Source organism: Pelmatolapia mariae, linkage group LG17 (genome assembly GCF_036321145.2).
Source record: "Pelmatolapia mariae isolate MD_Pm_ZW linkage group LG17, Pm_UMD_F_2, whole genome shotgun sequence".
Lineage (NCBI taxonomy): Eukaryota > Metazoa > Chordata > Actinopteri > Cichliformes > Cichlidae > Pelmatolapia > Pelmatolapia mariae.
The window spans coordinates 11,218,869-11,239,357 of record NC_086242.1 but is presented as its reverse complement, the minus strand read 5'-3'; the positions used below and the strand labels follow the sequence as shown (position 1 = coordinate 11,239,357).

The 20,489-nt window shown below is 39.1% G+C and overlaps 1 protein-coding gene across 4 annotated transcripts in view; it reads right to left on the bottom strand.

Moving 5' to 3' along the window:
* Positions 1-20,489, bottom strand: part of cacna1c (calcium channel, voltage-dependent, L type, alpha 1C subunit) — a 199,761-nt gene that overhangs the window by 31,615 nt on the left and 147,657 nt on the right. For 3 of the 4 annotated variants that reach the window (XM_063501408.1, XM_063501409.1, XM_063501410.1), the window contains exons 11-24: positions 15,853-15,943; positions 12,409-12,435; positions 8,973-9,133; positions 8,755-8,828; positions 8,515-8,666; positions 6,398-6,599; positions 6,078-6,198; positions 5,197-5,311; positions 4,539-4,656; positions 4,377-4,446; positions 4,043-4,175; positions 3,774-3,903; positions 1,659-1,718; positions 1,262-1,368 (exon numbers count right to left, since the gene is read on the bottom strand). In XM_063501408.1, the coding sequence (XP_063357478.1) occupies positions 1,262-1,368; positions 1,659-1,718; positions 3,774-3,903; positions 4,043-4,175; positions 4,377-4,446; positions 4,539-4,656; positions 5,197-5,311; positions 6,078-6,198; positions 6,398-6,599; positions 8,515-8,666; positions 8,755-8,828; positions 8,973-9,133; positions 12,409-12,435; positions 15,853-15,943 (1,561 nt within the window). Of the gene's footprint in view, positions 1-853; positions 869-1,261; positions 1,369-1,658; positions 1,719-3,773; positions 3,904-4,042; positions 4,176-4,376; positions 4,447-4,538; positions 4,657-5,196; positions 5,312-6,077; positions 6,199-6,397; positions 6,600-8,514; positions 8,667-8,754; positions 8,829-8,972; positions 9,134-12,408; positions 12,436-15,852; positions 15,944-20,489 lie in introns of all 4 variants that reach the window. The other variant, XM_063501407.1, reaches the window with a different exon arrangement.

The following is a 20,489-nucleotide window of genomic DNA, read 5'->3' as shown; positions in this document are numbered from 1 at the left end:
ACTAGCAATAAGAGAGCAAAAATAGATGAGGTCATCAGGTATTGTTTTGCTATAGTTCTGTCTTCTTAGCCGATGTAAGCCATATTTCATGCTGTCACATTATGAGGCTTACTCTGGGTGACAACACAAACAAGCAATCTGTCATATGTAGTGTATACAGTAGGAGTTTTTTTACATGCTTTTTTATGAGCGTTTTTTCACAGCTTCTCTACAACTTATACTTAAAATGGGTTCTTATTTGGTAGGAGTAAAAATAAAAAAACTATATCACAGTAGTGGTTTAGTTGATCATAACATCATTGCAGTTCTTTTAACTGTGATAAATAAAGAAAAATCCCACTCACTCGCTACTTTTAACAGGCAAAAACCACTGGATTCTAGCAATAGGGCGTCATTTCTATAACCCAGGAGAGTTGCATTTATCTAGAAATATGAGAACTGAATTTGACCTGCCCCCAAAATCCATGACAAAAAGTGAAAAAAAAGAAGAACAAACTCATTAACATCAATTGGATATGAAATGCGACGAGAGTATTGGAAGACCCAGGATAATTTACTCAATGTAACACTTTTTCTGGGTAGAAACCAATTATGTTGCTGCTTGTAAAAGATGCATTCTGCAGTGGATCTGGCTCAAAAAGAACTGCATGTGTTCATTCATTACAAGTTCAGTGTTATCCCACTCAACAAAACCATTCAGTGACAGATTTGGTTTTATTTGTTCTTGCTTTGGGTGAGTCTTCGACTAAACTCTCCAAGACTATAGAAATATCAAATCAAAAAAGTGACAGCTTTACACGGTTCAGGTGACGGTCTGTTAAAGGGGTTATAACACGGACTAATATGGACTTACGTCGAGAAGTCTAGTCTATTAAGCATCAGAGACAGAAAGTGCAGTATAGAATATTAAACATCACAGCATTTCAATGCAATGAGTTATTTGCTGCAAGAAGAAGAGAACATTTTAATAAACATCACAAAGAGACAGCGGATTAGGAGTAATGAAGTGTGAACTTGTTATGAGAAGACAGAGAAGTGTAAAGCACGGAGCAATTTACTAATAAAAATGTTTTTTTCCAACTTAGGCACTTGATTTGTGTCTCACGCAGTAGTCACAATTTGTGTGATTATATACGAGACAATAACACAAATGCGTGTTTAATGATATTTGGAAAATGTTAGTAATATCGGTGAACAAAAGCTTACAACATGACTGCATCAGGTAAAACACATGCACCATAAAACATCGTACTGTACTCACTGTATTCCAGAGGAGATGAGGGACACGCTGACCACTACCAAGTCCAGGATGTTAAAATAGTTTCTACAGAAAGAACCTTTGTGGAGGAAGGCGCCATAGGCTGTCATCTGCAGGGGTCAAAGTTCAGATTATTACCTTTTACCATGAGCAGCAATATTTTAGAAGGGTTTAATGCTAGCTTACTAGAAACAACACTATATTACCACATCTACAGTTTGCCTCTCTATACATCTAAATCCAGTAAATAATTTTTGGTAAGCACATCAACCAGCTTGTAATGATTAAATATTATTTGACAGCAGTACAGCCAAATGTTAATTTTAGCAAAGAAAAAAAAAAGAAACTGAAGGAACAGTGAATGAATGCTTTAGTGTGCATCATAAACATTAAATACTACCTTAAGAATGATCTCGATGGTGAAGAGTCCAGTAAACACATGATCTGCATAGCCCAGGATCTGAAAATAAATACAACACTGTATTTTAACTGGACTTGGACTACCCCTGCCCAACATGCAAAGGCTTTCTGAATGAACAGAGACCAAAGTTGTTACACTGTTTCATTTGCCATGACAAAGTTCTTAATGAACCAAGATTGTTTAACATTTCACAAAGCAAAGCTGAATGAATTCAGAAATGCTCATGACTCTCTTAAGGCCGCAGTATACCCGCTGTAATGGTCGCTTCGCTGACCACTGCAATTGATTTTAACAGAAACCCGTATTTACACCTGCCGTTACAGTGCAGGAAGGTGCTGCAGTATTCTCCTGAAGGATAGGTGTTGCCACTCAGACAGTATCACCACATAAGCACTAATGTAGCAGGAGAAGAAATCAAAACCGGATGTTTTCAAACTGTATATCTGTATGTGTCTGAGCTCCTGTGCTGGAATATTATTAAAATGCCGCTAAAAAACCGACACGGCCGCACACACGAGTCCTCAACCCAGCTGCGGTGGCTGTGGCACAATCCGATTTACAAAAATCCAGAGATGTACGACTAGCCGATGCGCCACCCACGACCCAAACACAGCATTAGAAGGCATTTTTTTAGGTTCATAGTCTGTACATAAACGATGGCAATAGCTACTGGGCCTGAAAAGGTGGCGAACTCTTGTGCTGATCCATTGTATAGAAGTAAATTTTTATACAGAAGATAAAAAAACCAAGATAGAAACAGTCAAAATGCTCATCTAGAGGCTTCAGATCATCAGTCTACAAACCAGTTGGTGATGTCCACTGCCTATATACAATCTATTTGTGCCCCATTAGCAGAAGAACTCTTGAAGACCTAAACTTGGTAAAACTTGGCAATGAATGTGTGCTTCTTTTTGGGAAAAAGCAGGACTTACGGTCAGCTGCAGCATAACATAAATGACTCCACAACTTACTGAAATAATAATAATGTTCAGGTCCAAATGAACTAAAGTAGAAATGCTGGAAAATCTGAAAAACAGGTTGTTTTATTTCATTACTGTTTCAGACTAAGGTTAATTGGTTTAGACTAATAGAATATATAATAGGATCCTATACCAAAGCCAGGGAAAATATAATAAAACAGATCTTTATTGGCCTCTGAGGAATACGTCTCACTGACTGAGACAGGAAACTGTGTACAAAAACAGATACAGCAGCACACATGGTGTTTACATTAGACTACAGCTCCATTACAGTCATAAACACCACATTAATTTACGAAAAACGGGCTGATGTCACACAGCGAGTACAATTGCAGATATATCCTTCATATACTGCAAAGTAACTGAAAATGTTGCGGTTTCACAGCTCGCCTCGAGGCTAAACATGAAGTCTCCGCTGCTGCATACGAATTAAAAGACAGAACTTCTTACACATTGTCAAAACAGACTGTGCAAACACTAAAACAGTAAATACATTAAATTCTTGATTAAATGTTGACATTTAGCAAAACAAACACAAAAAACACCCTCATAAATATATTTTCACACTGTATGTGTAGAAAATGATACAATAACTACTCATTTTTCTTTTTGGCTAATAAAACAGTTTAAAAGAGCAAAGCTTAAGAGGCGTTTCATATCTTCTTAACATGAAGTTAGTAACAGTTACAGTACTCGACACGAAATCTCATTAAGTGTAACGGGCCACTCACAATAAGCTTTGGTTCCTCTATAGCTATAATCCATTTAGGTCAGAATGAGTGTGCGTGTGGGCATCTAATTATGGCTACTGTGTCTTACTGTACATCCGGCATTGTATGTCTATATATACTTTATTTATACCGTTATATATGGGGTTTTTTTATGCTTACAGGTGGCTGTGGCTCAGGCAGTACAGCTGGTCGTCCAGTGATCATAAGATTAGATACACTGCTGAAATACTGCTGTGGATACTGAACCCTGATTTTCCCCAGATTAATTAATTGAAGTGTGAGAGTGTGTGTGAATGTTAGATAAAAGTGCTTAAGTATAGATAAAAGCACTCTATGAATGCGCTCAAATCGAGTAGACGGGCGTTATATCACTTATATGCTACCTTATTTCTGAAGGAGTCATTTTTGACAGGGTCTTCTGCCGCTAGACTGATGCTGCTGAGCAGGATGAAGAAGAGGATGAGGTTGGTGAAGATGTTGTGGTTGACGACCTTATGGCAGAGAACCCTGAACCTACAAAACAAAGTGCAAGAGAGAAAGAAAGCAAAATTTTTTCATCTAGTCTCTTTAAAGGAAAAGGATGCCAAAACGAATACAGCAGAAGCTGACTAAAATATTGGGCGGAGAAAATGAAGTTGGAGAGGAAGATTACTTGTTGGTGTGGCTGAAGATAAAGAAAGCTCGGGCCTCAGGCATGGGGACAGCCTTCTCCTTCAGCTGAATGTCAGAGAGGGGCCGTGGCCTCGGGCCCACAGGCATCTCTGGCTCATCATCGTCTTCATCTCCTGATGAGGAGGAACGGGAAAGAGGAGAGTAAGATAAAGAAGGAAAGGGGGAAGAAGGAATATAAGGGGAAAAGGTGGAAATAAGTGCAATGTTAGTAACTAACCTTTTTTTATAATAACAAAGACAAAATTCTCAATGAAACCACCTCTTACCTTATACCTATAGAAACACATAATATTTATGGCTGTGGTGTGTGTTACCTATATAATCATTGGCGGGATATGGATTCTTCTCTTCGCTCTCATCCCCACAGCAGTCATCCATGTTAATCTGAAAAGGAGAAGTATGAGATTCCGTTCATTTTTTCTCACTCCTTTGAACACACACACATATTCTTACTGAATCTTTGTGTCTCTATGTACCTTTGTAGCAGTGTTGGTCTCCCCGTCAGAAGTAATGGACTTCAGCTCTATTTTCTCCTTCTTCTCTTCCTCCAGAGGCGGCTTCTCATTTTCATGACGCTTCTCTGGACTGCCAAGCCTGGAGAAGGAGAGAGAACAAGAAGATCCTCAACTCTAGCATCTTCCCTTCTCCATACATAAATTAACATCAGAGGGACAACATAAAGACGTGCAATCATAGGTGGTATTTTCTCAGCTGTGAGGAAAATTACAATTTTCTGTTGCACCTTTTCCATAGATTAATACAGGTTGCAACCAAGCAGAATACATTTTTATGATTTGTACTAAAGAACACTTTCTTTCTCAGCTGCACTTTAAACTCAACTTTGATCTTTGCTGGGAATTAATCTTTGCAATGATACTGAAAAAAATAATAAACTGTTGTAGAGAAAAGCCAAATAATATGTTTGTATTCTATGTATGAAAAAGCAATTTTAGTGGTTTAATTCAAGCTTCTAGTGTCAGCATCTTTATTCACCTTGAAGAAATAATAGGCTATCCAAGATGCTGCAAGCTAAAGTTTTCCCTGGGTGCTGTTTGGATTGGCCAGGTCTCAACATCTCCCTCTATCCCTTTACAATTTTTTGTCTGACTGCCTCCATTCAGTTTTCTGCTTTACCTGGCCAGTTTTTTCCTCTCCTTCTCCTCCTCTTCCTCTTTCTGGGCTGATGTCAAGCTCTCGGCGTCTGCCAGATTGTCTACAGCAATGGCCAAGAAGACATTCAGCAGGATATCTGTTCAGAGGGGTGATGTTAAGGATGTTGCTGACCCATCAGATCACAAACAAAGCTGGCTATAAACAGGTGGCAACCCCTGGGGCTAAAAAAAGGAAGCCAAAACCTACAGTTCCTGTAATGACCACTTGAGGCTTGGGTTAAAAAGTGAGTTAATGTTCATAGACTGTTATGTTGAAGTGATCAGATAAACAGCATTCAAAACCAATGAATGCTCCAAAAGCCAAATGACTAATCCTGCACTGGCTTTGGATTCAACAGGTTAAGCTGATAAATAGTAACAATTTAATCTGAAAAACACATTTTTAACTACTCTGTACTTTTAAGTACAGATGCTCAGTGGCCCGCACTAAAATCTTTTAGCTTTAGGGAAAGCATCTGCATGCAAAATGTGTTCTTTTCCCCTGCAACTGCATCTTAACAAGGGGTTAGATATCAGATGTGATTCAGTGATTCAAATCACAATCAGCAACACCAGTATCCATTTGATGACAGGATTAAAGATTGTCAGAAAACAAATTTGACTGTCAGTTACTGGATTTGACTCACCATATTTTTATTTTGAAATTCTACATGTATAAGCATCACGCCCGCATGTCCTGGGTTACTGGTGTAGCTATTCCATGTATTTGTATTTACATAGCACCAACATCTAAAAGGACCTGACATTATAATAGAAAGACTCTGCAACAATCTAGAACAACCAATAGATTCCCTATGACCAAGTGCTTTGTGACCATGGGGACCTCCTGTTGTGGTAGGATACAGTTTCCACAGATGAAGAGGATGATGAAGTAGATGCAAACTAGCATGCCAGGAAAAGCTGGACCACCATACGCCATGATACCATCATACATCACAGAGTTCCAGTCCTCTCCGGTCAGGATCTGTAGAGACAGAAGACAGTAAACAAAATCTTATAAAAATGTATTTTCATTTAAAAGAAGCCTCAGCCTCGTGATAGTGACAGATTACATTTAATTAAGCAACATTATAAAATTTACACTTTTTGTATCATTCAAGGACAAATGTAAGGTGACAATGGAGGCCGGACACACTTCATGAGAAAAAGTGGAGCATGATTACCTGAAACACAGTGAGCAGAGACTGGGGGAAGTTGTCGAACGTGCTTCGTCGAGTCTCGTCAAAGTTGAATTTTCCCCCAAACAGCTGCATGCCCAGCAGGGAGAAGATGATGATGAAGAGGAACAGCAGGAGCAGCAGGGAAGCGATGGAGCGGACAGAGTTCAGCAGGGATGCCACCAGGTTGGACAACGAGTTCCAATATCTAAAGGAAGAGAAATTTAGTTGGAATGGTAGTCTTGTTATAATATATTTGGTAGGTTGACTGTTGGATTTCTATCTTGATTTCTTTAGAAGTGACTAGAAGGGAGTCTGATAGTTTCTGTTTCAGTTTAACAGTGCTGCTGGAGTTTCCTGCTAAGAAGTTTATGTTTTGCCATCCTGGATTCATGATTTAGTGTTTCAGTTGTAGGATTGAACTTTTCAGTGTTTCCTTTATTGTTTTTTTCCCTCTGTTCTGTGCTTCTGTTTTATGTGTTTGCCCTCCAGAGTTCCTTTGTATCTGTCTTCATGTTAATGTGACCGTCGTATCTCTGTGAGTATTTTGGTTACTCCCTGTTGTTTTTTTATTTTCAAGGGGTTTTTTTGTGCGTCCTGTGTATGTTTTGCTTCCAATCTGTCTTTCCCTGATTATCATGATTGTCTTTACCTGTGTGTGGGTGTGTTACCCTCCTGTTAGTCATTTCCTAATTAGCCCTTTGTGTATAAATAGTCCAGTCTTTGTCACAGTGTGTTCTCTGTGTGTAGCCTTTGCATGTTGTTGTAGTGCTGATTTTATGTTCTTAGACCTTGTTAACTTTTACTCCTGTTTACATATATTGAAAGCTACTATTGAAAACTTTGCTTTGTTATTAAGGTTTCTTTCTGGAATCCTGTATTTGGGTTCTCACCCCTATGCTTCCCAAACCTTGACAAGTCTAAAAAGCCAATATACAATCACTGGACACTGTATTAGGTACACCTGTTAAACTGATTAAAGCAGTGACTTAAGTGACTCTGAATGTGGCATGGTTGTTGGTGTCAGCCTGGTCTGATGAGCTTTGATTTATGGTGCGACATTCAGATGGTTGAGTCAGCATTTGGCATAAACAACATGAAAGCATAGATCCATCCTTCCTTGAATCCAGTCCAATACCTGACTGCTGTTGCTGTCCATCTCTTTATGACCACAGTATCTTCTGACGACTGCTTCTAGTAGGATAAGGCGCCATGTCACAAAGCTCAAATCATTTCCCACTGCTTTACTAATCTTGACAATACGTTCACCGTACTCTATTAGCCTCAAAAGTCACTAAAGCTCAATCCAATAGCGCTCGTTTGGGATGTGGTGGACGGGATGTGTAGCTGACAAATGCTATCGTGTCAATATGGACCAAAATCTCTGAGGAATGTTTCCAGCACAGCCCTGAATCTATGCTTTGAAGAATTACAGCAGTTCTCAAGGGAAAACAGGATCCAACCCATTATAAGCGAGGTGTACCTAATGAAGCGGTCAATGAGTGTATGTAAACTAGTCATAATAGGAAATTCTCACCAAATGATTACTGTGGCAAAATAAAATCCCAAAAACAATTATTCAGGTTAGACATTTTTAAATACCATGGATGTTATATGAGATATAGTGAAACCTCAGATAAACATTAATCTCATGGAAATCCAAGTTTGTTTGGTTTTTTTGGTAATTGCATCACAGACCTATTGTAATCTGTTAATTTTTCATCCTCTGTTTCCGCTTTGCTGAATGCAACATTAGGGCTCCACTGGTATATAAACACTGCAAAACGGGGAAGTGTTAGCTCAGTTGGTAGAGTGGTGGCCCCATGATTGGAAGGTTGAGGGTTCGAATCCACTGAACGGCTACCCTGAGGTACCCCTGAGCAAGGTACCGTCCCTACACACTGCTCCCCGGGTGCCCAATGGCTGCCCACTGCTTCACTGAGTGAATGGGTTAAATGCAGAGAGGAATTTGTCCACGGGGATCAATAAAGTATACATTATTAAAAAGCTGTTACTTTATGTTCAGTATAGCATTAGGTATCTGTGTGAGTATCTTGCCTGTTGGAGGACTGATGGAATAACTTCTGCTTATCAAATGCATATGCTTTAAGGTCTACACTAACCTGGTTATTTTGAAGATTCGGAGTAAGCGTACACAACGTAACACAGAGATGCCAAGAGGAGACATGATTTTTGTTTCCACCAGAATGGTTTCAAGGATCCCTCCGCATACTACGAAGCTGTCGAACCGATTGAAGAGTGAAACAAAGTAGGCCTGTGAGGAGCAAAACGCAGAAGTTAAAGGTAGAAAAAAGGGTAGAATGTGGTCAATGTTAACACAAAACAGTGATACAGTGTCCTACCTGCAGGCCCAGACTGTACATCTTCAACAGCATCTCACCAGTAAAGAGTGCTAGCAAAACCTTATTGGCTATGTCTGGGGAGGGAAATAAAGGGGGAGTAAAATTAGAGTGGGATGAAAATATAATGCCAAAGAAAGTAATTGCACAGAGGTCAATAATTAAGCCCAGATCAGACATATTACTGTTTTGTGTGCATGTGTGTGGGTTGAGCAATGTACCTTGTACATCAGTTAGCCACTGAGGCTGCTGGTGATGTTCAGAGGCAATGGTCAGAGTGTTGAGGAAAACCAGGAAAATGACCAGCCAATAGAAAACTTGTGATTTGACTGCTGCCCGGCATTTCCTTCGACACAGCCTGTTCCACCTCCGGGAGTAGCGGCTGAGAAGGAAGAAGCAGAAATAATAAGTTGGGAAAAGGTGGGAGAGAAAAGAGAGGTAGGAGGATGGGACAGAGAATGGTGGGAAAAAGGAAAGATGAAGGAAGAGAAAAGGACCCACGAGCAATAAGATAAACCAAGAAAAATAATCAAAAGAAACAAGCGAATGGTGAAAAACAAATAGAGGAAGTGGAAAAAGGACAAGAAAGAGTCAATTAGGTTTTCTACAAAACAGTGATGACATCACGCCTCGGTCTGTGGTCGAGACAGGGTTAGTCATTCTCAAAGGCGTTTCACAGAAAGGAGAAACCAGTACAAAGAGCTGTGCTGGAGCATGAGATATGCACCGTTTGAGAAAGAAAAAGAACATTTGCGCTCCCAAAATGATCGAAGGGGCAAATTAAAGTGAAATATGTTGTATTGTGACTCACAACACAAAGGAAAACAATGCTTTAAAAAGAGAAGTAGCTCATTTTAGCATGCCAACCCTTTTTTTTGATTTAGTGATTTTAATATCTTCCTCTAAGCTGTGGTCAGGTCTTTTGCACCTTGAATGCTCTCTCATGTTGGAAATTAAAGTCATTGTTTCTGATAATTGCTAGCGTTAAACTTTGCAGTCACATCTGTGTGAAAAACTCCACTCAAAGGGTGTTTCGACGCTCATATACTGATAAGGTGACGACTGTAATTTCATAATTGTCCTATTCTGGTTAAGTGACATCAAAACCACTAACGAAGAGCAGCTTGTGGTCTTGTTGGCCTACAGGTGGAGAGGTAGTGACGCATGAATTTCACTTAAGATTTTCACATGTATATCTTTTAATTTCAATAGCCTAGACACTGATTATATATTTATTTAATGAATTGCTTTAAAAAAGAATGAGCAATTAATTGTTTTTTTCTACAAATAAACACTGTAAGTCACTTTGTCATTATTTTGTACACATGTGGGTGTCTTTGCATTATGCGTACTTGACCCATTTGTCAACCGCAGCAAACATGCAAGAGGATTTTTCATCCAATCGTGACTCCTCTAATTCAAACAGATCAACACAGCCCACCAGAGAATCTTCTCCCTCTGCCTGTATATGTTGCATCAGTCTTCTGTTTAAATGTGCGTGAGTGCTTTTTATAGTCACTTATGGCACACACTGGCTTCTGCCATGATGCTCACACTGAATTTTACATGAGACACACTCACAACACAACACAAGCAGGCATGCATCGTTACGCTAGAAGGTGTACAGTTTTTTATCGTGTCCGTGACTCCAATTCAAGAAACATTAGTGTTTTTCAAATACTTTGTGTACAGAGGGATAGTTAGTTCGTTGTCCCATCCCAGCTATGGAGATATCAGTGGAAGAATTTGGACCATTTTATGGAATGGTTGGAAATTTTTGAAAATTCCTTGATAATGCAAATTTTTTCAAGTAGTGATGAATATGGATTTTGCATGAAAAGTTAAATGTCGTCTGCATAAAGATTAATCTTGAGGTTATTATTAGATGTTGGGATTCAGATGATAGCTATGAGTAGCTCAATTTAATAAAAAGAAGAAAGAAGACCGATGGTGACTATGGGCATCTTTGCCTAGTACCCCTGTTTCGTGTGTCATTTTGTGAGATTATTCCATTCGTAGTGCCAGTGGCTAATGGTGTGGTATACAGAATTTGGATGCAATTATAGAATGATTCAACAAATCCAAAGTTTACCTTATCAAAAGCTTTTTTCTCCATCACTGTAACAACAACTTATTGTTCTCGCAATTAAATTAAATAGTCTAAGTGTATTATTTGAGGAGTACAGTGGTCCCTTGCTCTAACGCAGTTCACCTTTCGCGGCCTCGCTGTTTCGCGGATTTTTTGTGTGTGCAATTTTCCCTGGGTTTTTTTTTTTTTTTTTGGGGGGGGGGGGGGGGGGGGGGGGCTGTTTGGTGGTTGTTGAAATTTTGTGAGGTTTCACCTGAGATTCTGGTATTTCGAGCAAAATAAATTTATATTAAAAAATCGATTCAGGATTTTAATGATTCGATTTCACGTTATCCAAGCAAGAATCGATTTTAATCGATAAATCGATTATAAAAACCCACCCCTATTTGTAAGTTTTCTCCCCAACAAACACAACAATGTCGATGAAACGTTTTGCACCGTCAAAGGCAACCGCGGGTGCCTTTGGTTTCATTCTATAATACTGGACTTATTTTTCTACGAAGGCTTGAACTTTGAATGTGTTTAAACAAGAGAGAAAAGTGTGAAAATGTTCGTGCCTGTCTGAGAAAAGTGTGTAAAGTGTATAGTGAGGGGCTTTACAGCCTTAAAACATCTATAATAATTGTAAAAAATAAAGTTGGCAACTTCGTGGATTTCACCTATCGCGGGTTATTTTTGGAACGTAACTCCCGCGATAAACGAGGGACCACTGTATTGACCTTTAATGAAACCAGTGTGGTCTTAATGTATTATGTATGCATTTAATCTAGATACTGAGAATTGAGAGGGACAATAATGGGACTTATTAGGTTTCCATAGAAGTCAAATAGTAAACAAATAGTAAACAGTCAGTATACAGATTTTGTGGAAGCTGTGATGTGTGTTTTGTTTCTGTAATGAGACATAAAAAAATCATTTGAGCATGTTCCATAATTATTTTCCACAAATGCTTAGAAGTGGCGAATCTAACATGTTTACCGGCAACTGGGAGAGAACTGCCAACTTCTTTGCTTTAAATGTGGTGGTAGGACAGAACCAGGCTGTTTACAGTATTTATGTTAAATCTGCTTTATGTTAAGCTTTATTTGACATACCCCATTTAAGAAACGGAAAAAAGTTCACATCACTACCAAGAAAGAAATAATCTATTTTTCGGATTAAACATTACCACCAAAACTGTCTGTTTATCTTCCATTTTCATTCATCTCATTCACTCTATATTTTTCCCCTGTCTGCTAATCTGCAGTCTGATAACTACTATGCTAAGCTTAAATAATTGTTACCATAAATTTATTTTACTGCACAAACATAACCATGGCAACGATCTTCTCATCAAACTCTGCAAGAGAAGAACCAACATATTTGCAAGTTTCTTCAAAGAGCAAGGCTATGTTTGCATGTGTTCCTTTTGCACATCTGTACACAAACACCCCCCGACACACACACACACACACACACACACACAGGCACAAACACACACAAAAACACCAACGACCAATTAAATAGCACAGCATTAGAGACATTAGAGCAGGTGAATTAAGAGACTATGGTAAACAACATGTACTAACCTGAACTTGGATTTGGAGATCCTAATTCTGGAACACAGAAAACAGAATGGATTATACATACACACATAACACACATATAGACAGGTGCACATGAAAGGGGTGATTTGAGAGGGATAAAGGGGAATAGCTTCCCTTATTATCACAAATGTCTTGGCATATGTTTCTTGATCAACCTCAAACATTCCCCGATACGCAAGCACAAAAACTGCTGATTCTCTCCACAGGATGATCAAAGAACATATCTGCTTTTTTTTTTTAAAAGAAACGGCCTGTCCATTTTTATGCACCCACTGGAAACAGATTTTGGGTACAATATAACAAAATGCACTTTGCCGTTATATTTCCTGCTTTTCTCTTGAACAAATCACCCCCAAACACACATACAGTGGCATCCAGTCAAAAGAAAGCAAACTGCGAGTTTGAATTTCCTTCAATCAATCCTGGTGTGAAAAAGAAACGTCATTTATTATTGTAACAAAATGTCTGTTGATTGTTCACCACTGTAACGGGAAAAAGTACAACATGGATAACTGAGGACAAGAGATTATGGAAGACATTTTGAGAGAAGAGTCCCCATGGTGGAAAATTTTAATCTAAAAAATAAAACTAAAAGAAAAAAAAGAATCACTCAATTTATGACTTTTAATATTTAATTTGATCACAAATCTGTGGGGATGCTGAATGACCACGATTAGTTTAACTATATCCACATTTTTAAAAAGATAAGAAAATTTTATGGTCCCCATGAAACTTTTCTTGGATTGTTTTTGCTGACTACTCTGATGTTGGTAAAAGCAGATAAATTAACCGACGAGCTCACTGACCGAAGCAATGAAATGTTTTCACTGACTGACTGAACAAAAGACTAAAATGACTGACTGGCTGGATATGGGAGCTGACAGGACACACATCTCTTGTCTTCATGTGTCCGTCTTGATTACGAGACCAGTGGGTGCTAAAGTAGCTTGTACCGTGAGGAACAGCTCCATGCCGATGTGAAGAAGAACTGACATACTCTGAAGTCTTTCCTCCGGAATACTGGGAGGAATGCTCCATGTCAAATTTGTTGAAATCTCACAGAGAGAGAATAAGGGGCTATATTTCTAGTCCTGGCAGGGTACACTACATATCATTCTCTGGATATGTGAATTTAAATTAAATGTTATGAATGGTAACAACAAGGGCATTACTGATCGCCAAGAAAACATAATAAAGCAAATATTATGTCATTTATTTCCTAAATATTCTGGCCCGTCTAATCCTCAGCATGTCAGCTAATGCGGTTTGGTTAAAACTGCTGGAGTAGCAGAACTCCTGACCCTATAAATATAGTTTAAAATATATAAACATAGTCCAAGATTAAAAAAAGAAACCAAATCAGCAAATGAAAGTTCAAGCAAGATATAAATGACTTTAGCCGCGGCCACTTACACTATGTGGACAAAAGTATATGGCCACACATCTTAATCTCTGAATTAAAAGCACCTAGCCATGCAGGTTGCCTTTAAAACATTTGTGAAAGAATGGTTGTTCTAAAGAGATCATTGAATTCAACCATGGTACCATAATAGAAAGTCACTGTTGCAACAAGCGAGCTTGTAAAATTTCTTTCTTTCTAGATATTTCACAGTGAACTAAAAGTGGTGTTATTGCAAACTGGGAGCATTTAGAAACCACAGCCATAAAGCCGCAGACCATGCACGAGTGCGGAGGTGTGTAGTGTGCAAAAGTCACCAACACCCTGCTGACTCGACACCTGCAGAATTCCAAACCTCCTCTGGCATTAAAATCAGTACAGATACTGTACACTTGGAGCTTCATGGCATGGATGCCCATAGCCTGTAGTGCCTGGGATGAGGATGTATTGCAATACGTCATCTTTATTACACTGACTGGCAACGTGAGTACTTGGAAAAACCGTTACGTAACCAATAATATTATTTCATTTAAAAAAAAAAATGTAATCCAGAACTGCATGTCCTCACAGGTTAGTGGTGACTAAAGTGAGGCAACATAGCCAACCAAATAATTGTCTAATTACTAATTTTAGTAAAGGAAAAAGACATCTGTGTTCTTGAACAAAAGAGCAGAACCTTTTTACTACTTTATGACAACAAAGAAAAAGAAACTGTGAAAAAGAAAAAAAGTAATGTCATAAAATGTAATACAAAATTAGTTTACTTACAAAATTAATTTGTAAGTATCAAATTGCTGGTTTCTTATTTATTTGGCATTTCATTATTGCATGTTTCATTTCTGGTTCAGGCTTAAGCTTCACATATGACATACCCTTTTATTTTTATTATTTTAGCCTGACAGATCACAAATAAACACATACAACATAACAAAGACGAAATAACAGATGGACAGTGAGAGTACAGATAAACAACAGCGTGCCATCCACGTGTGCCAACTAGCCTTATCGCTCCTGCAGTTGAGAGTGAATCAGTTTAAATTTAAGATTAAAGTTTCTGAGTAATGCATTTCTGCTCGTGAGGAACAGTTTTTTATGCAGGCGTGTTTGCATGTGTGTACTGAAATAAGTCCGCTGGGGTCGCGGCCCCTGTGCTGTCTCGTGTCTAAGAAAGAAAGCAACACATTTGTTTGAATAATGTAAAAAATGAAAGCAGAGCGGGAAGCGGGAATGAGTGAGTCAGCTGTTTGTGAGCTCCCACAGGGGCGGAAGAAAGCACTTCAACAGCTAACACAGAAAAGTGGGTAGAGAGGGAGAGAACGGAAACTCGGAGAGAGATGAAAGAAAAAATAAAGACGGAATACTATTAGATGTAGTTAGGATTTACATAAGATAGATTTGTCTTGCTTTTCAAAATTCATTAGCTCCCAAGCAATGATTGGCTTTGTCCTTGTACCACGTGTAGCAGTTGTGTGCACTCACTACCCAACTAGATAAACTTAAAAACTGTGTTCAAATTATAAACCTCTAGTTCGCAAACTGATAGCAATAGCACGTTTATAATTGTGATATGAGGAAAACAACCGTAAAACGAGATTAAAGTCATTTTTTAGCTGGAACTGCGATCTAGCAACTAGTTTTTGCTCCCTCAATTTGCTTGCTTAGCAACAGTTTGCCGAAAGAAAGTGGAAAAAAGGGCAGTTGGCACAGCACTACTAATAAACTAGCGAGTTAAAAAAAAAAAAAAAAAAACACTTCCAGGAGCAGCAGCTCTGATTAGTTCCCCTTCAGATCTATCCAATTTTACTCTAATAGAACTTTATCCATGTGGAGTATATTGACAGCTTTGTGCTACTGTAGTCTAACAGACTTGTGAGATCAGCAAAGTATACAAGCAATCTGAGGCAATTCTGCCATGCACAATACTGCAGGATGCAATCTGTCCTTAAACCTGACAAAAGATGGGTGAGAAAGCTGAGGAAAAGAGGGAGGAGAAAAGGTGTGTCTGTGAAAGACGGTGAGATACTTACGCCAGCCGGGTACAGCAGGTCTCACCCTCTACGTCTCCCCCGGGGGCATTGTCTGTGTTGACTGATTCATTCTCGCTGGCTGGCATGCTCACTGAGAGACAGAGATGAGCAGCAGCAGAGAAAGGGAAAAAAATTGACAGATGTGGAGAGAAACAGAAAGAGAGATGAATCAACCAAAAGGAGGAATGGGTCGGACATCATAATTATGCAACGGAAAACACTGTAGAATTTTACAGGTGCAAGACAACACACTTGAGAGCTACAAAGTGCAACCAGTGTTCAGGTACCGAGGAGCATTGGACACTGGGTTGGTGTTAAACATTTGATCTTTATTGGAGTTATCTTACACCAGCATACAAGCTAATTAAAACCACTGTTGAAGTATAAAGTCAGCATTATTCAATCCTGCTAATTAAGGCACATGGTTACACACATACCCTAGAGTCAATAAAACCATTCCCAAATTTTGCACTGATTGCCCACACTAATTACACACTAAGTTGCCAGTTAGGGATCCTGGGACACAAACCTTGCAACCTTGTTAGTTTGTGGTGCTAAACCAAAGCAATATAATTCCACAGCTTAATGCCTAAAGCTAAAAAGGTAGCACAGACACAACACTTGAGGAAAAGGTTGACTAATTCTAATTTTGCCAATTGCTGCTGTGGTGAATGAAACTAAGCTGAAGCATTAGCATGCTTATTGACATCGCCACAATTTTTGAAATTAGTCAACCATTTCTGTGCTCGATTTTAACTTTTGGGTATTCAACATTGGGGCTATTTGGAAGGATTTCCATTTTCAAGCTGGGGGATTGCTTTACTTTGAGGGGATTAAACCTTGATAAAATCCATTTGTGATTTCAAGACCCAAAGAGTTGGGGAAAAAAGATGTCTATCTGTAGTCTACAGATGGTGTGTGGGGAGGGGGTTGGTCTTTAAAAACAAACTATTAAAAAGAAAAAGTACAGTTTTACTCCTCGCCCCAGTGATAATTTTGCAGATTTGCAAACAGGTGGAAAGCTTTTTCTTTGTTTATATAAATCACAAGTACACTGCAAATGTGGCACTTTGTCCTTAGGCAGGAGTAATATAAATTGGCAGGTAAGGATGGAATAGAAGAAAAAATGAAGGAAAATAGAAAGGCAGGATTGGAGGGCGAAAGTAATGGAGGCACTGAGGGAGGTATGGTTAGCGGGAGAGACGGGGAGAAAAGAATGTGGGGATGGCTGCTGGAGAGATTGATATGAAGTGATACATTGGTTTTTATTGCTTCTGTCAGTCTTTGCCTGCTGGCGAGAATGAGCTGCGTTCCCCTTACTGTCACCTCAAACACTTATTGTAACACCCTCTGGGCACCAGAGCCAGGTACTGCATATGAATATCAATGCCTCTTTTGTTAAAATAAGATATTTTCAGTAAAACCTACTGGTGCAAATGATCTTACAGCATGAAACCAAATAATATGATCAGCACTTAACCACGACCCTCTCAAAAAACCTGCAAACAAACCCCAATTTTTAAAAAAAGAAAAAAAGATATTAATAATGTTATTCTGACTGGGATTATCTTTTTCATTTACTCATTGATTCTGGGCCAAAAAGTCCAGTTACATGTATTCCTGCATTTTGTTGGTCTTTTGTGCAGATTTGTATGTAGCTATACATCCACTGGCCAATTCATTAGTTAGTTACTATGAGTTAGTTCATTAGTACGGTGTCGCAGGAATATTGCATTCAGAAATGGCCAATTCTTTGTACAAGTTGCTGCTAAAAACATTTCTCTGAAGTTCTGGTATCCACAAAGCATTTCAGCCCAGAGAACTGCTGCTGGATATCTCCTCTTTTTCTAACCATTTTCTGTAAACTCTAGTGATGGTTGTGCAGGAAGATACCAGTAAATCAGCAGGTTTCTGAAATACTCAGACTAACCTGTCCAGCACAGAACAACCACTGCATGTTGAAAGTCACATAAATCCCCATTTTTTCCCATTCTGATGCTCAGTTTGAACTTTAGCAGGTTGTCTTGATCATGTCCGCATGCTTAAACGCATTGAGTTGCTGCCTTGTCATTGGCTGATTAGATATGTGCAGCTGAATAGGTGTACCTATCAGAACGGCCAGTGAGTGTATCTTTCTGAGCCAAAGGAATCTGTTTGCATTATGTGGTTATCCCAAGAGATGGATTGTAAGCCCAATGATGTGTCAAAGTAAGCTACAGTGAGTGAACAGTGCATTAGGTTACTGTACTTTGACACATGGTTAGGGATGAACGAGTTTAGTGCTGTAGAGATCACGATGGTCTGTCTCAACTTGAATACCTCTGCCATGAACACGCTGTGTGTTTCTTCACCTCGACACGTGCCACCTGCTGCTATGCTACTTAGTTAAAAGCACTCAGGGCCCTCTGGTCTCTCCTGAGGCTAAAAGCCTTTCAAATATAAAAGCAGCCTGGTGCCTTCCCCTCAATGGAGCGCTGAACTAGTTTAATGCCTATTGTTAGAGTAAAACCCCAAAGACCTGAGACACAGAGACAGGGAAGGAGATGAAGAAGGAAAAGGAACACGGAGTATTGAAGGAAGAAAAATGAAAGGAGGGGCAGAGGAGGGAAGACAGGAAGACAGAAAAGTGATAGAACAGAAAGTGTTGGCATGTGTTGGTGAGCTTGAACATGAACTCACGGCGCTATTTCTGGAAAAAAAAAAGCATCCTCCACAACAATTTGTGTTTTTATGACAGCGTCTCGTGTTTGTTTTGGTGTTTTTGTCAGCAAACTAAAACAGATTTTATTTCCAGTCACAAAAATGAAAAATATATTTAATTTAAAATGTCACACAAACCCCCCCATAAGACACTGAATTCTACTTTGTATCATTGTCTTAATAATGACAACACAAATCTTTTCATGCAGGCTTTTGGTAATTTGATTTTATAAAAATGTTAAATTTCTCATTTCAAAGCTGTTTCTCAACTGTATTTCATTATCGCAGCTAGCAAGGCTAATAGTGATGCAGGAGGGGGGGGGGGACTTTAGGGAAAGGAATCTGAAAAACCAAGGAGAGGACTCTGACATCACTAACAATAGTAAGAATAGTGTTTTTTATGAGTCGTGTGGTACGAAACCATCACTCCAGTTGTTTTCTGTGATGACATCCTCTTGTTATTTTTTCAGACAAGTCAGGCAGATGCAGATCCTTTCCTACAAAAGTTGTTTCATCTCAGCACAGTAATGTTATTTCTCTCCTTGTATCCCTATTCCTTGGACTTTGAGGTTTTTTGGTTTATTTTTTTTACATTTTGGATGTACTTAAGTAATTTAAAGGGCCATGAAACACTGTAAAGATTTTAATGTAATAAAGACATGCAATTTTGCCAGCAGCAGGGGTAGTTATCAGGGGGAAAATTCCATGTCTCCACTGTCGGAGGATATTCATATATATGGCCCTCATATTTAATCATCATTCAGTGGCTGGTGCATGAAAAAGGGTAAGGAAGAGAATAAACTACTTTACAGTGTTGAGAGGCAGTTGATCCCCACTCTGGAGGCTGCAGAGAAAGATGCTTACTCCACTGGAGGGGGAGTGGATAAAAAAGGGAGGAAGAGAGGCATCGGAAAGTGGGGAGTATAGGTGAGCAGAGAGGTTGCAATCTGCTTGCATGTCTAGAATCCAGTAAAGCTTTAACTAGTGCTGGACCATGCAGACAGACGCACACGCCTTACGAAGGAAAGCCGCATTTTTCTTCACGGCTCCACGCAGGGACAGAAAATGATGGTTCTTACCTGGGGATAGAGAGCACGGCTCAGCAAGACAGACCAATATACACGCACATACACACACACACACACAAACACTAACATGAAGCGTTCACACAAGTATGCTCATATATACCAAAATACGCACAAAGAACTATGAATTCTTCTGGAAAAATGGCATTCCCTCTTTGCAGTCACACCTCATTTCATTACTGCAGGTATGTAATTTGAAACAGAGTACTAACATTACTGGCATTACTGGCACAAAATCACTCATGTCTGTTTCTCTCCTGTACCGCTTAATCTTTTAATCTCCACATGCTCGGTAAAGGTACATATTTGAACCCAAATCACAATCTTTTCTCAAATCTAGCCAGGCAGCGAATGAAAACAAACGTAAAAAGGCAGGTTAAAAAGAGATGGTGACTGAGAACAAAGTGTATTGAAAAATTTCTGTTGTTTCGCTCCGCATAGTGAGATGCCACAGAGTAGTAGTCTGAACATCTTTCTTTTTCGTCACATCCTCCACAAATTCTTTAGGAGTCTGGTGTGTTTCCAGGACAGATGGGATTGTATCACTCTACCATTAAGGAGGCATCCTAACCAGAAGCCCTGCAGACCAAAAATAATTACAACTGAAAACATTTTAATGTATACATGCCTAATCCTAAACTGGATAGACATCGGAGCACAAGTCAAAGAACAGACATACACGATCCTGACAGTCAGTGGAATGACTGGACCAGGCATGCATACTGGTCTTGTTTCTCAAGTGGGCTAGAAATAATTTTAACACACACAGGAAGGACAACAAAAGAAGAAGACAGAATGTAAGAACAAGATAGCAATGAAAGCATGCAAGACTGGCACTTCTGTTGTGTGCCT